At 43.8% G+C, this 15,000-nt stretch overlaps 1 protein-coding gene across 2 annotated transcripts in view; it reads right to left on the reverse strand.

The window, feature by feature from the left end:
• CHID1 (chitinase domain containing 1) overlaps positions 1-15,000 on the reverse strand; it is a 46,004-nt gene that overhangs the window by 7,712 nt on the left and 23,292 nt on the right. The window contains exons 7-11 of one of the 2 annotated variants that reach the window (XM_085880809.1): positions 14,192-14,284; positions 12,667-12,767; positions 12,121-12,268; positions 7,178-7,258; positions 7,047-7,089 (exon numbers count right to left, since the gene is read on the reverse strand). In XM_085880809.1, the coding sequence (XP_085736935.1) occupies positions 7,047-7,089; positions 7,178-7,258; positions 12,121-12,268; positions 12,667-12,767; positions 14,192-14,284 (466 nt within the window). The remainder of the gene's footprint in view (positions 1-7,046; positions 7,090-7,177; positions 7,259-12,120; positions 12,269-12,666; positions 12,768-14,191; positions 14,285-15,000) is intronic. The other variant, XM_085880810.1, reaches the window with a different exon arrangement.

The following is a 15,000-nucleotide window of genomic DNA, read 5'->3' on the forward strand; positions in this document are numbered from 1 at the left end:
GAGAGAGAGAGAGACACAGACACAGACACAGAGAGAGAGAGAGAGAGACACAGACACAGACACAGAGAGAGAGAGAGAGAGACACAGACACAGACACAGACACAGAGAGAGAGAGAGAGAGACACAGACACAGACACAGAGAGAGAGACACAGACACAGACACAGACACAGAGAGAGAGACACAGACACAGACACAGAGAGAGAGAGAGAGACACAGACACAGACACAGACACAGAGAGAGAGAGAGAGACACAGACACAGACACAGAGAGAGAGACACAGACACAGACACAGACACAGAGAGAGAGACACAGACACAGACACAGAGAGAGAGAGACACAGACACAGAGAGAGAGAGAGACACAGACACAGAGAGAGAGAGAGAGAGAGAGAGACACACAGAGAGAGAGACACAGACACAGAGAGAGAGACACAGACACAGAGAGAGAGACACAGAGAGAGAGACACAGACACAGACACAGAGAGAGACACAGAGAGAGAGAGAGAGACACAGACACAGACACAGAGAGAGAGAGAGAGAGAGACACACAGACACACAGAGAGAGAGAGACACACAGAGAGAGAGACACACAGAGACACACAGAGACACAGACACAGAGACAGAGACAGAGACAGAGACAGAGACAGAGACAGAGACAGAGACAGAGACAGAGACAGAGAGAGAGAGAGAGAGAGAGAGAGAGAGAGAGAGAGAGAGAGAGAGAGAGAGAGAGAGAGAGAGACACAGACACAGAGAGAGAGAGAGAGAGACACAGACACAGAGAGAGAGAGAGAGACACAGACACAGAGAGAGAGACACAGACACAGAGAGAGAGAGAGAGAGACACAGACACAGAGAGAGAGAGAGAGACACAGACACAGACACAGAGAGAGAGAGACACAGACACAGAGAGAGAGAGAGAGACACAGACACAGACACAGAGAGAGAGAGACACAGACACAGAGAGAGAGACACAGACACAGACACAGACACAGAGAGAGAGAGACACAGACACAGACACAGACACAGAGAGAGAGACACAGACACAGACACAGACACAGAGAGAGAGAGACACAGACACAGACAGAGAGACACAGACACAGACAGAGAGAGAGAGACACAGACACAGACACAGACACAGAGAGAGAGACACAGACACAGACACAGACACAGAGAGAGAGAGAGAGACACAGACACAGACACAGACACAGAGAGAGAGAGAGAGAGACACAGACACAGAGAGAGAGAGACACAGACACAGACACAGAGAGAGAGAGAGAGAGAGACACACAGACACAGAGAGAGAGAGACACAGACACAGACACAGACACAGACACAGAGAGAGAGAGACACAGACACAGACACAGACACAGACACAGAGAGAGAGAGAGAGAGAGACACAGACACAGACACAGACACAGACACAGAGAGAGAGAGAGACAGACACAGACACAGACACAGAGAGAGAGAGAGACACAGACACAGAGAGAGAGACACAGACACAGAGAGAGAGACACAGACACAGACACAGAGAGAGAGACACAGACACAGACACAGAGAGAGAGAGAGACACAGACACAGAGAGAGAGAGACACAGACACAGACACAGACACAGACACAGAGAGAGAGAGAGAGAGAGACACAGACACAGACACAGACACAGACACAGAGAGAGAGAGAGACAGACACAGACACAGAGAGAGAGAGAGAGAGAGAGAGAGAGAGAGAGAGAGAGAGAGAGAGAGAGAGAGAGAGAGAGAGAGAGAGAGAGAGAGAGAGAGAGAGAGAGAGAGAGAGAGAGAGAGAGAGAGAGAGAGAGAGAGAGAGAGAGACACAGACACAGAGAGAGAGAGAGAGACACAGACACAGAGAGAGAGAGAGACACACAGACACAGAGAGAGAGACACAGACACAGAGAGAGAGAGAGAGAGACACACAGACACAGAGAGAGAGAGACACACAGACACAGAGAGAGAGAGACACAGACACAGAGAGAGAGAGAGAGACACAGACACAGAGAGAGAGAGAGACACAGACACAGAGAGAGAGAGAGACACAGACACAGAGAGAGGGAGAGAGAGACACAGACACAGAGAGAGAGACACAGACACAGAGAGAGAGACACAGACACAGACACAGACACAGAGAGAGAGAGACACAGACACAGACACAGCCACAGAGAGAGAGAGACACAGACACAGACACAGACACAGAGAGAGAGAGACACAGACACAGACACAGAGAGAGAGAGACACAGACACAGACAGAGAGAGAGAGACACAGACACAGACACAGACACAGAGAGAGAGACACAGACACAGACACAGACACAGAGAGAGAGAGACACACAGACACAGACACAGAGAGAGAGACACAGACACAGAGAGAGAGAGACTCAGACACACACACAGACACAGACACAGAGAGAGAGACACAGACACAGAGAGAGAGAGACACAGACACAGACACAGACACAGACACAGAGAGAGAGAGAGACACAGACACAGACACAGACACAGACACACAGAGAGAGAGAGAGAGAGACACAGACACAGACACAGACACAGACACAGAGAGAGAGAGAGACAGACACAGACACAGACACAGAGAGAGAGAGAGACACAGACACAGAGAGAGAGACACAGACACAGAGAGAGAGACACAGACACAGAGAGAGAGACACAGACACAGAGAGAGAGACACAGACACAGACACAGAGAGAGAGACACAGACACAGACACAGAGAGAGAGAGAGACACAGACACAGAGAGAGAGAGAGACACAGACACAGACACAGACACAGACACAGAGAGAGAGAGAGAGAGAGACACAGACACAGACACAGACACAGACACAGAGAGAGAGAGACACAGACACAGACACAGACACAGAGAGAGAGACACAGACACAGAGAGAGAGACACAGACACAGAGAGAGAGAGAGACACAGACACAGAGAGAGAGAGAGAGAGACACAGAGAGAGAGACACAGAGAGAGAGACACAGACACAGAGAGAGACACAGACACAGAGAGAGACACAGACACAGAGAGAGACACAGACACAGAGAGAGAGACACAGACACAGAGAGAGAGACACAGAGAGAGAGACACAGACACAGAGAGAGAGACACAGACACAGAGAGAGAGACACACAGAGAGAGACACAGACACAGACACAGAGAGAGAGAGAGAGACAGACACAGACACAGACACAGAGAGAGAGAGAGAGACAGACACAGACACAGACACAGAGAGAGAGAGAGACAGACACAGACACAGACACAGAGAGAGAGAGAGACAGACACAGACACAGACACAGAGAGAGAGAGAGACAGACACAGACACAGACACAGACACAGAGAGAGAGAGACACAGACACAGACACAGAGAGAGAGACACAGACACAGACACAGAGAGAGAGACACAGACACAGACACAGAGAGAGAGACACAGACACAGACACAGAGAGAGAGACACAGACACAGACACAGAGAGAGAGACACAGACACAGACACAGAGAGAGAGACACAGACACAGACACACAGAGAGAGAGACAGACACAGACACAGAGAGAGAGAGAGAGACACAGACACAGAGAGAGAGAGAGAGAGAGAGAGAGACACACAGAGAGAGAGACACAGACACAGAGAGAGAGACACAGACACAGAGAGAGAGACACAGAGAGAGAGACACAGACACAGACACAGAGAGAGAGACACAGAGAGAGAGACACAGAGAGAGAGACACAGAGAGAGAGACACAGACACAGACACAGAGAGAGAGACACAGAGAGAGAGAGACACACAGACACACAGAGAGAGAGAGACACACAGAGAGAGAGACACACAGAGACACACAGAGACACACACACAGAGACAGAGACAGAGACAGAGACAGAGACAGAGACAGAGACAGAGACAGAGACAGAGACAGAGAGAGAGAGAGAGAGAGAGAGAGAGAGAGAGAGAGAGAGAGAGAGAGAGAGAGAGAGAGAGAGAGAGAGAGAGAGACAGAGAGAGAGAGAGAACAGTTTTGTATGGCTGGAAACTCAAAATCTCTATTGTATTAAGAAATTTATGAAACCTCCCACCCACCTTCAGCCTCCCGCTCAGACCTCAAACCCTTCAACAGAAAGTTTGGTGGGGCAAGCACAAAAACTGAGGGAGTAGTTCGGGGACGGACAGAATGACACCCCTGCTTTATAATATAGATATGGCAGGAGCATTCAAACAACAACCACAGCCACAACGACAGCAGCAAGAACAACCAGTACATTATAAAATATCATTTTTTCTTTTTCCCATGTGTTTCACTTCATTTTTCATCCTCATTGAGATTCACAGATAGACATGCAATATGTTTGTGAAGTATAACATGCTGTCCTTTGATTAAACCAATCAGCGAAGCGATGGGTAGGCACACCTAGTGTATTTATAACACCATTCAAAACTAACATAGGATATATGAGAACAAAAATAAACCAATTCAAACAAGAGCGAGAATTGCTTTGCAATGCATGTCTACTACCAACGTGATGGAAGTCCAAAAAGGGCATAACTCCGTGAAAAATTGACGAAACACCCTGAAAATCGAACTTCTGCAACTTATCACAATAAAGCCATGTACCAAGTTTCAGTTGAATATGTTATAGGGTATGGGGGGAAAAGTCTGAAAAACCACAGCTGGGACTGACAGACACGGACAGCAAACCTATAGTCCCCTCCGATGAAACAGGAAGGGGACTAATAAATATAGGTAACGGCTGGGCCACATCAGGGAAGGTCAAGGCACAAGCAACCAAATTATATTTGGTTGAAAAGTTCAACTTTTCATGTTTTGACCACAGGGTGGCCTTTTAAGATTTCGACATGCAAAAGTAAGAATGGCTATAACATAATCGCCAAGAAAAAACAGCGTCCCTTTATGACAGTTCCAACTATGGTTTAATTCGAGTTTGAAGTAGTTATCTGCAGACTACTGCAATCATTTCAGTTACCAGTAGAGCTTACTGTAGTACATAAACCACAATAGCATAATCAAGAGCAATTTTCACTTTCATAGTCACAAACTTTCACTCTCATAGAAGTGGGACTCCAGATTTAAACTGTCAACGATCCTTGCAGAGCAAGAAGCCTCAAAGCAGTCAGGCAAACAAATGATTCAATAAACTTCTTTCCCTTGTACAAGGAAAAGAAGTAACATGTAAAGCAGACAACCTTGCACACATATTTCTCCAAGAAAGATGATGGGGCTGGTATTTCCTGGGATGTAGCCACAAAAACAGCCATTTCTCAGCTGGTTAACCCAAGCATGCCACTCCTCAGCTGGTCAACCCAAGCATGCCACTCCTCAGCTGGTCAACCCAAGCATGCCACTCCTCAGCTGGTCAACCCAAGCATGCCACTCCTCAGCTGGTCAACCCAAGCATGCCACTCCTCAGCTGGTTAACCCAAGCATGCCACTCCTCAGCTGGTTAACCCAAGCATGCCACTCCTCAGCTGGTCAACCCAAGCATGCCACTCCTCAGCTGGTAAACCCAAGCATGCCACTCCTCAGCTGGTAAACCCAAGCATGCCACTCCTCAGCTGGTAAACCCAAGCATGCCACTCCTCAGCTGGTAAACTCAAGCATGCCACTCCTCAGCTGGTAAATCAAAGCAAGCCACTCCTCAGCTGGTTAATCAAAGCAAGCCACTCCTCAGCTGGTTAACCAAAGCATGCCACTCCTCAGCTGGTTAACCAAAGCATGCCACTCCTCAGCTGGTTAACCAAAGCATGCCACTCCTCAGCTGGTTAACCAAAGCATGCCACTCCTCAGCTGGTTAACCAAAGCATGCCACTCCTCAGCTGGTTAACCAAAGCATGCCACTCCTCAGCTGGTTAACCAAAGCATGCCACTCCTCAGCTGGTTAACCAAAGCATGCCACTCCTCAGCTGGTTAACCAAAGCATGCCACTCCTCAGCTGGTTAACCAAAGCATGCCACTCCTCAGCTGGTTAACCAAAGCATGCCACTCCTCAGCTGGTTAACCAAAGCATGCCACTCCTCAGCTGGTTAACCAAAGCATGCCACTCCTCAGCTGGTTAACCAAAGCATGCCACTCCTCAGCTGGTTAACCAAAGCATGCCACTCCTCAGCTGGTTAACCAAAGCATGCCACTCCTCAGCTGGTTAACCAAAGCATGCCACTCCTCAGCTGGTTAACCAAAGCATGCCACTCCTCAGCTGGTTAACCAAAGCATGCCACTCCTCAGCTGGTTAACCAAAGCATGCCACTCCTCAGCTGGTTAACCAAAGCATGCCACTCCTCAGCTGGTTAACCAAAGCATGCCACTCCTCAGCTGGTTAACCAAAGCATGCCACTCCTCAGCTGGTTAACCAAAGCATGCCACTCCTCAGCTGGTTAACCAAAGCATGCCACTCCTCAGCTGGTTAACCAAAGCATGCCACTCCTCAGCTGGTTAACCAAAGCATGCCACTCAGCTGGTTAACTCAAGCATGCCACTCCTCAGCTGGTAAACCCAAGCATGTCACTCCTCTGCCTGCCACCCCCCAAGCCTGCCACTCCTCAGAGGATGTGGATGACCCTGCCACCCATCACTCTTAAGACATAGTATTTTAATAAAGTTTGTTGCATTAATATGCGTATTTTTATTAAATTATTTTTTAAACGTCGGTGAGCTAAGATTTTGTTCTGTAGGAATCTATCTCCACTTGTATGGGATAATTTAATTTGATATACAGAATGATTTTAAGGAATGTAACCATTCCGTATACATCTGCAACAGATAACAAATCACTGTGCAACAAGGAAAGGTTTCACCGCAAAACAATGCAAAGCAAATTTTGAAATCTGCTTTGTTTAACTTGAAGGAATTGATCAAGAGGAAGGAGAAGATTCTGTCCTTGTAACATCAATTTCATAATAAAGGACATTACATGTCACACTCAGAGATTTCTCAAAGAACAGGAAGTGAGAAACAAGAATGGAGACAAAGGCTTTTTGGGGGTATTCCTTAGCACGGTAAATTGCAAATGAGTGACCCACCTTTAGAGTTGGGTAAAACACGATATGCTTCCCTCCCTTTTTCCTGCACACCAGAAGCACATTTAGTGTTAGTACAAAGTAACATTGGCGAAAGTGCTCAAATGACTGACTAAATATGAGGTTAGACCCACTTTTTAAATTCAAAAAAATGCTCTGCTGATTCTTCGTCCCAGGTGATCTTTGGCTTGTGCTCGTTCAAAATCTCAACATACCTGTAAAGATGGACAATTTAAAATGGAAACACAAGGAGCAACCAAGCTGTTAGCATGTTCACGATAAATAATGAGCATCAAGGATACACTCCGAGTCAATCTGTATAAATATGTCCATCCATCCATTGGGACCATACTCTGTACAGAGCATCAGTTCTGTCGAAGCAGTCTCCTGGGCTATTGGGCACAATCCTGGATGGGTCGCCACTCCGATGCAGGATGTACAAATATATACATCACCGAAATAATCCAATGGAGCACTCTATTGATGAAAACTTCAACATCGGTGTTTCTGCAAGAATCTTTAGTTACATTAGAAATAGTAGAGATTGTGAGATTATTACTAATGGCAAGGAAATAAGAGGAACGGGAGAGAGGGGAAGTCTGTCTGACAAGAGGAAAGGTTTCTGCAGCTGCTATTGAAACTTCAAATCCCAAGTGTTGCAACTACCAGACTAGCATATGATATTGTTACGGATTCAGGGTCGAGTTTTACCACGAGGGGAAGCGCTCGAGTTCCTCTCGAACACCCAGTCCTGAAGCCACTGGGCACGAATAACTTTGTGCTCTGGTGTGTTGTTAAGCTACCATGAGCGCCAATTGGAACTGCCAATCTGGCAAGGTTACACTACCTCACGTGTTACCTTATGTGTGGACGGCCACACCAAGGGGGGGTTTTGTGCCCTCGATGCATACTCCAATTAACTCACTGTATCAGGTACAGCCGAGTGGAGTTGCGAGTATGCACCGGATAACAAGAGAAAATTATGTGGGGTAGAACTTCCTGGCTAAACTGCATGCTGAATATGCTGAACCAATAGGGAAAAGACGACGAAATGGGAACATTTATAACACAAGCAGGTTTATTATATAAGCAGGTCGGGCAAAAGGACATGCAAATATTTACAGAACAATAAAGGACACAGGATAGAACTTGTACAGATGCTACACCTCTGCAGCGTTATCTTACACTCAGCCAGGCATCATCAGAAATATTCCCCAAGGATAGAGAATAAAGAAAGATGAGAAGAGAGGAGGTGTTGGTGACCTCTCGGATAAGTCCGAGTCGACGGGTCCTTGTACAAGAACCGAAATACGCCATTGGGCAGATCACGTGGGGTAGGGTCGATTGCCAATCTTCAATGTACCTAAATACCCACGTGATCCAACTACTGGGGTATTCCACCCTTGACGGAACTCGTAGGGAACAAACCGCCGAGGCGAGCCTGTCCCGTGCGCGATTCCGAGCGGCTTAATCGCTGAGAACCGTCGGTCCAAATGTCCTCCTTTTACGGCAAACCAACGGCTTTTTAACTCCCAACACACGAAATGCTCAGTCAATGAAAGAATCGACGCGACGAGCTGAAAACATTTAACAATTGGGGTATTTATTAAAATAATGGGGAACAAGGGAAGCACGTAAGAGCAGAACTATTCCGACTATACGAAATGCGATGCAAACATTTACAGCACACAAAGCACTTAACAATTTCCTACTTATTAGACGGGCCCACGGACACACGTACGCACACACACACCCAAGAAATGGTGGCTGAGGCCTTTAATAACAAGCTCCAGCTCGGAGGACAGGTGAGCTGAAACCCAGAACCTATCTCGAACCTCTCCAGCTCGTGTGGTCTTCAAGTTGTTCGGACCCGGGCTCCAGCGAGAGCGAGCTGGATCCAATCGCCGTGAGCCGCGATCCTTCCCGAGCTCCTGCGAATCCTCCCGCGCTTCTCAACACGTGCTGGTGAAACGAGGCGCCGATCCTTCCCGTCGATGCGTCGCTTCCCCGAGGAACCACCTCCAAGAAGAGGCCAATGAGTCGCACCAAGCTGGGAACCAAACGGAGAACAAAGAGCTCCACGAACCAAGAAGAAGAAGCCACCATTCGCAGCTCGAGTCGAGCGACCAGCTCAACTCTCTTCCAAACAAAGCAGCTCGAAGCAAAAAAGCTCTCCAGAGCCAAACAGAAGCTGAAGGCCCACTGAACCACCAAAGCAAAAAGCCTCCTCCCGAGCCAGGCCGCAGCCGAAGCTCACCGAGTCAGCCAAAGCAAAAAGCTTACTACTCAAGAACAAAGAAAGGATCTCCCCTTATTCTTCTCCGCCCCCCTCCCCCGCGCGACTCATGCCCTCGTGATCCATCCCCCGCTCAACTACGAGTGGGAGGGAGTTGTTGACATCATGAATCACGGGACGGCAGGGTTCTTCTTCCTCTTCGCAGAAGAGGGGGAGGGATGTCTCCATTGTTCGTTCCATAACTATTAAATCGATCCGCAGCGCATTTAATCGATTTCTGAACATTTAAACAATGAAAGGTGAGCTATCTAGGGTACAAGCACTTATCGACATAGCTGACTAAAGGAACCTGTATGTTGAGTGCAATCAAATTCCAAATTCGTAACAGTATGTAGATTAAGAAAGATTTTCCAGTAGTTTTATATTTGTAACATTGTGGCATGCATCCTGTTTCCTTAGTATTAGGTTAAGCAGCCTATTGACTCCAACCTCTCAGAACCTTGGCCATAACAGGTTCCATGACTTAGAGAGTGTGGTTGCCACCATTTTGAGTATGGTCATCTGAATAGACCCTGTGTTGGTCATAAACCCTGAGCAAGTGACAATATAATTTACCCATCAACCAAGAGGGGAAGTCTAATATAGATGCCTAAATCTAAATCAAACAATCAATATATACAAAGATCAAGAGGAACAAGACCGAGCACAAGACTGTGTTGGAGCACTCCCGTGTGCAGTTGGGGAGGAGAGGGTTCCATCGATAGCAACATAGACAAATTCTCTGTAGTACCATCTTGTTTACCCCGTGTACCCCCGCCCATCCCTCTCCCTTCCACAGATCTCCTATTGTGTTTGTTCCCCACTATTATGTGCTTCCCTCTCCAATCCCTCTTGTCTACTGCCTTGTTAAATGTTTGTGCATTAGCCATTAAACGAGCCTCAACATGGGATACAAAAATTTTTTAAAAAATAACATGTTGAGAGCACATGTGGAAGAAGTCAGAAAGCCAGGAATGAACACAACCTTGAATGCCACAGCGAGTCACCATTGCAAACAAAGCAGGATACTAGAATGTTGAATGCCTGATTTATCATATGGGCAAAGAGATGGCCCTGATCTCTTGTTTGAGATTTAGGATCCCCAAACATTGCTGAGAAAAAGAAAAAGAGAAAGAAAGAAAGAAAAAGAGAAAGAAAGAAAGAAAAAGAGAAAGAAAGAAAGAAAAAGAGAAAGAAAGAAAAAGAGAAAGAAAGAAAGAGAAAGAAAGAAAGAAAGAAAAAGAGAAAGAAAGAGAGAAAAAGAAAGAAAGAAAGAAAAAGAGAAAGAAAGAAAGAAAAAGAGAAAAAGAAAAGAAAGAAAAAGAGAAAAAGAGAAAGAAAGAAAAAGAGAAAAGAGAAAGAAAGAAAAAGAGAAAAAGAGAAAGAAAGAAAAAGAAAGAAAGAGAAAGAAAGAAAAGAGAAAAAGAGAAAGAAAGAAAAAGAGAAAAAGAGAAAGAAAGAAAAAGAGAAAAAGAGAAAGAAAGAAAAAGAGAAAAAGAGAAAGAAAGAAAAAGAGAAAAAGAGAAAGAAAGAAAAAGAGAAAGAAAGAAAAAGAGAAAAAGAGAAAGAAAGAAAAAGAGAAAAAGAGAAAGAAAGAAAAGAGAAAGAAAGAAAAAGAGAAAAAGAGAAAGAAAGAAAAAGAGAAAAAGAGAAAGAAAGAAAAAGAGAAAAAGAGAAAGAAAGAAAAAGAGAAAAAGAGAAAGAAAGAAAAAGAGAAAAAGAGAAAGAAAGAAAAAGAGAAAAAGAGAAAGAAAGAAAAAGAGAAAAAGAGAAAGAAAGAAAAAGAGAAAGAAAGAAAGAAAAAGAGAAAGAAAGAAAAAGAAAGAAAGAAAGAAAGAGAAAGAAAGAAAGAAAGAAAGAAAGAAAGAAGAAAGAAAGAAAGAAAGAAGAGAAAGAGAAAGAGAAAGAGAAAGAAAGAGAGAAAAAGAGAAAGAAAGAAAGAAAAAAAGAAAGAAAGAAAGAAAAAGAGAAAGAAAGAAAGAAAAAGAGAAAGAAAGAAAAAGAGAAAGAAAAAGAAAGAAAGAAAGAAAAAGAGAGAAAGAAAAAGAAAGAGAGAAAGAAAGAGAGAAAGAAAGAGAGAAAGAAAGAGAGAAAGAAAGAAAGAGAGAAAGAAAGAGAGAAAAAGAGAAGCAGCAGCATGTCCAGAGCTGAGTAACCAAGATGGACACCAATGTGATGGTCAGAGATCAGGCCATTTGAAAAAGGGAAAGTGTTAATATCAGCAGCAATGATTGATTCCAGGATTTTGCATAGAATTCTAAGTAAGCTTCCTGGTCTCCAGTTGAAAGCACTTGTTTTTGCACCCTTCTTGTGAATAGGAGTAATATTTTGCTGACTTGCAGGCACAAAGGAAGTAGCCAAAGAAAAAGGAGAAGCAAGAGCAGGATTGATTACATCGGTACTGTTATCTGGGCCTGTCAACAATGCAAATGGCGGAAGTCAGAAGGCCAAGTGTGGTGAAAGTCCTTTATCCCACAAATAGCCTTGTATGCTTCAAACAGTTGATATACGAGTTAAAATGGATAACACGACCATAATTACCTCATTCTCTTATCATGCCCCACCATTCTTTTGACCCTCACTACTGTTGCACTCCCCCTTCCCGATTCCCCGTTTTATTTATATTTTCATTAAAGTAAATCAGTGTCTCCTTTTTTCTCCACTGAGCAACGAGACTAAAGAAAACATTTCAAACACATGTACTGGTGACAAGACCCAGAGGTTCCCACCGTCAGAAGAGTTAAATCTACCTGATGAAGAGAATATCTGCAAGACCCAATGGCCTGATGTTTGAGAACACACCTGCTTGCCAATAATGGCTCCCCAGATGCAGGGCTATACAACATGCCATACATATTGAGGCCAAGGAGAATCTTCTCACGCCAGATACCTTGAGGATCCAGGGATAGCACACAAGACCGTACCCACTGCAGAGGGGCATTGGGGCCTGGCCTGGTTGGAAGGAGGAACAATGCCAATAGTAAAGATGTTGCTCTACTTAGTGAAACAACCCTTCATTCCTACAATGCTAAAGTGATGAACATTACTTTGCAGATGATGGAATAAGTAGTCAATATAATTTGTAGTTGGGAGAGTCCAAAATTGAGGCTTTTGCCAAAAAGGGTTATCACACTTATCAGGTTCATTGAATTTTCACGAGTGCTGAATTTTCCTACAGCTGGTTTTCATGGCTTCCATCAGACAACAGTAGGATTTTAACCCACGTCATAGGAAAAATAGTACAGTTACAGGAAGTGTGATAACATCATCCAGGCAGATTGCCAAAGTTAAAGCACACAACAGCAGCAAAAGTGGCACACACTGCAAAGACAAAGGTGGTAAATACAGGCCTGGCAGGGTTTGAGTAGTCATAAGTCATCAAGCTGAACCCATCCACCAAGGAAGCAAGCTTGTCGAACTCCTGTTGGCTGAACATACCAGCAGTCTGCCTGCAGTGTGGACAGAGCATTCAATTAGACAAACTAGCGGATGTGGAAAATGTCAGAAAACACTGTTCAACAAAGATTTTGCTACTGGGGTGGAAGCATATGATCTTGACTAAATCGAGTATGCCGATTCTGAATCTGGTCAGAACTTTCTTGGCACGTCAGGATTTTGAGTATACTGTGAATATATATATATATATATATATATATATATATATATATATATATATATATATATATATATATATATATATATATATATACACACACATAGTCCAATTACAGTTGCTTTCCCTGGTGGGTGATTTGGAGTGATCATAAGTTTTTTTTTTGTATTTTTGGTTTCAATTATAGCAATACAACTGTTGTGGAATATTACTTCTAAAAAGAGCTTTAGAATACACTTCAAATTATTAAAAATGGATGTAAACTGACCAAGCTATGAATTTTTAAGTAAATCTTTCCACACGGCATTACAATTTTGCGTGCTGCTTCCACTTGAGTTTGTAGCATGGGAAGCATTTGTGTTGGTTGTGTAGAACTTTCTTGGGAAGCACAGAGCTGAACAGTATGCGGAATTACTGGACAACACGCTAAAGACCCATCAGCGAATGGGTTGTAGGATGTCTCTTAAAATGCACTTCTTGCATTCTCATCTTGATTTCTTCCCACCGAAACTGGGCGAGGTAAGCGATCAGCATGACGAAAGGTTCCACCAAGACATTTTGGTCATGGAAAGTAGGTATCAAGGCTGGTTCAACCCAAATGTGATGGTTGATTACTGCTGGTTCCTACATCTGCTGGAGCAATTCCACACACGAGCACAAGAGAGCAAGTGTCTCACACATTTCTGAACACATCTGAACAGTGCCTACACTGATACTATTGAAAGGAAGAGTGTAAACTTGAAGTGTTTTTTTCTGAATCACTCACAATGGGGCAGATTTCCCGATCAAGTTTACACCCTTCCTGAGATTACCATGTTCTAATGTTTTATTAACTTAATGTTCTGCAACTTGTTTATGTTCTTGGTTTGTATTCCACACAGAGATCAATCATTGTTATCGAAATATGATGTGAAAGTCATTACGAAGCACCGATATTAGATGTACAATGTGGCGATCTGCAATAATAAAGTATCTAATATAGCATGCTGGGTATCATTGATACACATTCATATTTTGAAAACCTGACGTGCTGCCTAAATTATGACTACAGATTTGAAATCACCGGCCCAGATTTAGCCAAGAACACCTGCATTTCCCTTAGCAGCAGATAAAAAAATTTTTTGTTGTTGTCCAGTGAAACATACTGATCCTTAGAAAGATTTTTATGCTCCCCAAGGCAATGAGTGCAAAATCCAGTTGAAGTGGCTCAGGAGTGCCAACTGCCTGAGAATGAGAGAAATTTGAGACTCAAAAACTGACCCAGCAGTGATAGGTGGAGGGATGACCACAATGGTCTTGAGGCCCACTTTGTGGTTCGATTCAGCTAAATATGCTATCAGATGCACCAGCTCGCTGTGGAAAACAAGACAACATTTGAAGACCGAATAGTGATGCTTGTCATTTTACAAATCAGGCAATTTTTTTTAAATTTAAGTGGTCTAACTGGATTGTGGACAAGGGAAGGTGTATATATATATATATATATATATATATATATATATATATATATATATATATATATATATACACACATATACATACATACATATATATATATATATATATATATATATATATATATATATATATATATATATATATATATATATATATATATATATATATATATATACATATATACATATACATACATACATACACATATATATATACATATATATATATACATAATTCCAGCAATGTGTGTGTGTGTGTGTGTGTGTGTGTGTGTGTGTGTGTGTGTGTGTGTGTGTGTGTGTGTGTGTGTGTGTGTGTGTGTGTGTGTGTGTGTGTGTGTGTGTATGCGACCGCAGTTTCTCGATGACCGCAGGTCCGATCGGATTGAAACTTGCCAGGAATATTGCCGGGGCCCCGCGGATGTGCCTTTTCAAGGTTTGATATCAATCGGACAAGTGGTTCCCAAGTTACAGCCATTTATCCGTCGACCAATGACAAGACACGGTGCTATGACATCACGAATGACGTCACAATCAATGTTTATTTATTTATTTTTTATTATTTATTTTGCACGATTGAAACTTGCCAGGAATATTGCTGGGGACCCGCGG

This window comes from Eptatretus burgeri, chromosome 5 (assembly GCF_056783735.1).
Source record: "Eptatretus burgeri isolate ZD-2024b chromosome 5, Ebu_testis_v1, whole genome shotgun sequence".
Classification (NCBI taxonomy): Eukaryota; Metazoa; Chordata; class Myxini; order Myxiniformes; family Myxinidae; genus Eptatretus; species Eptatretus burgeri.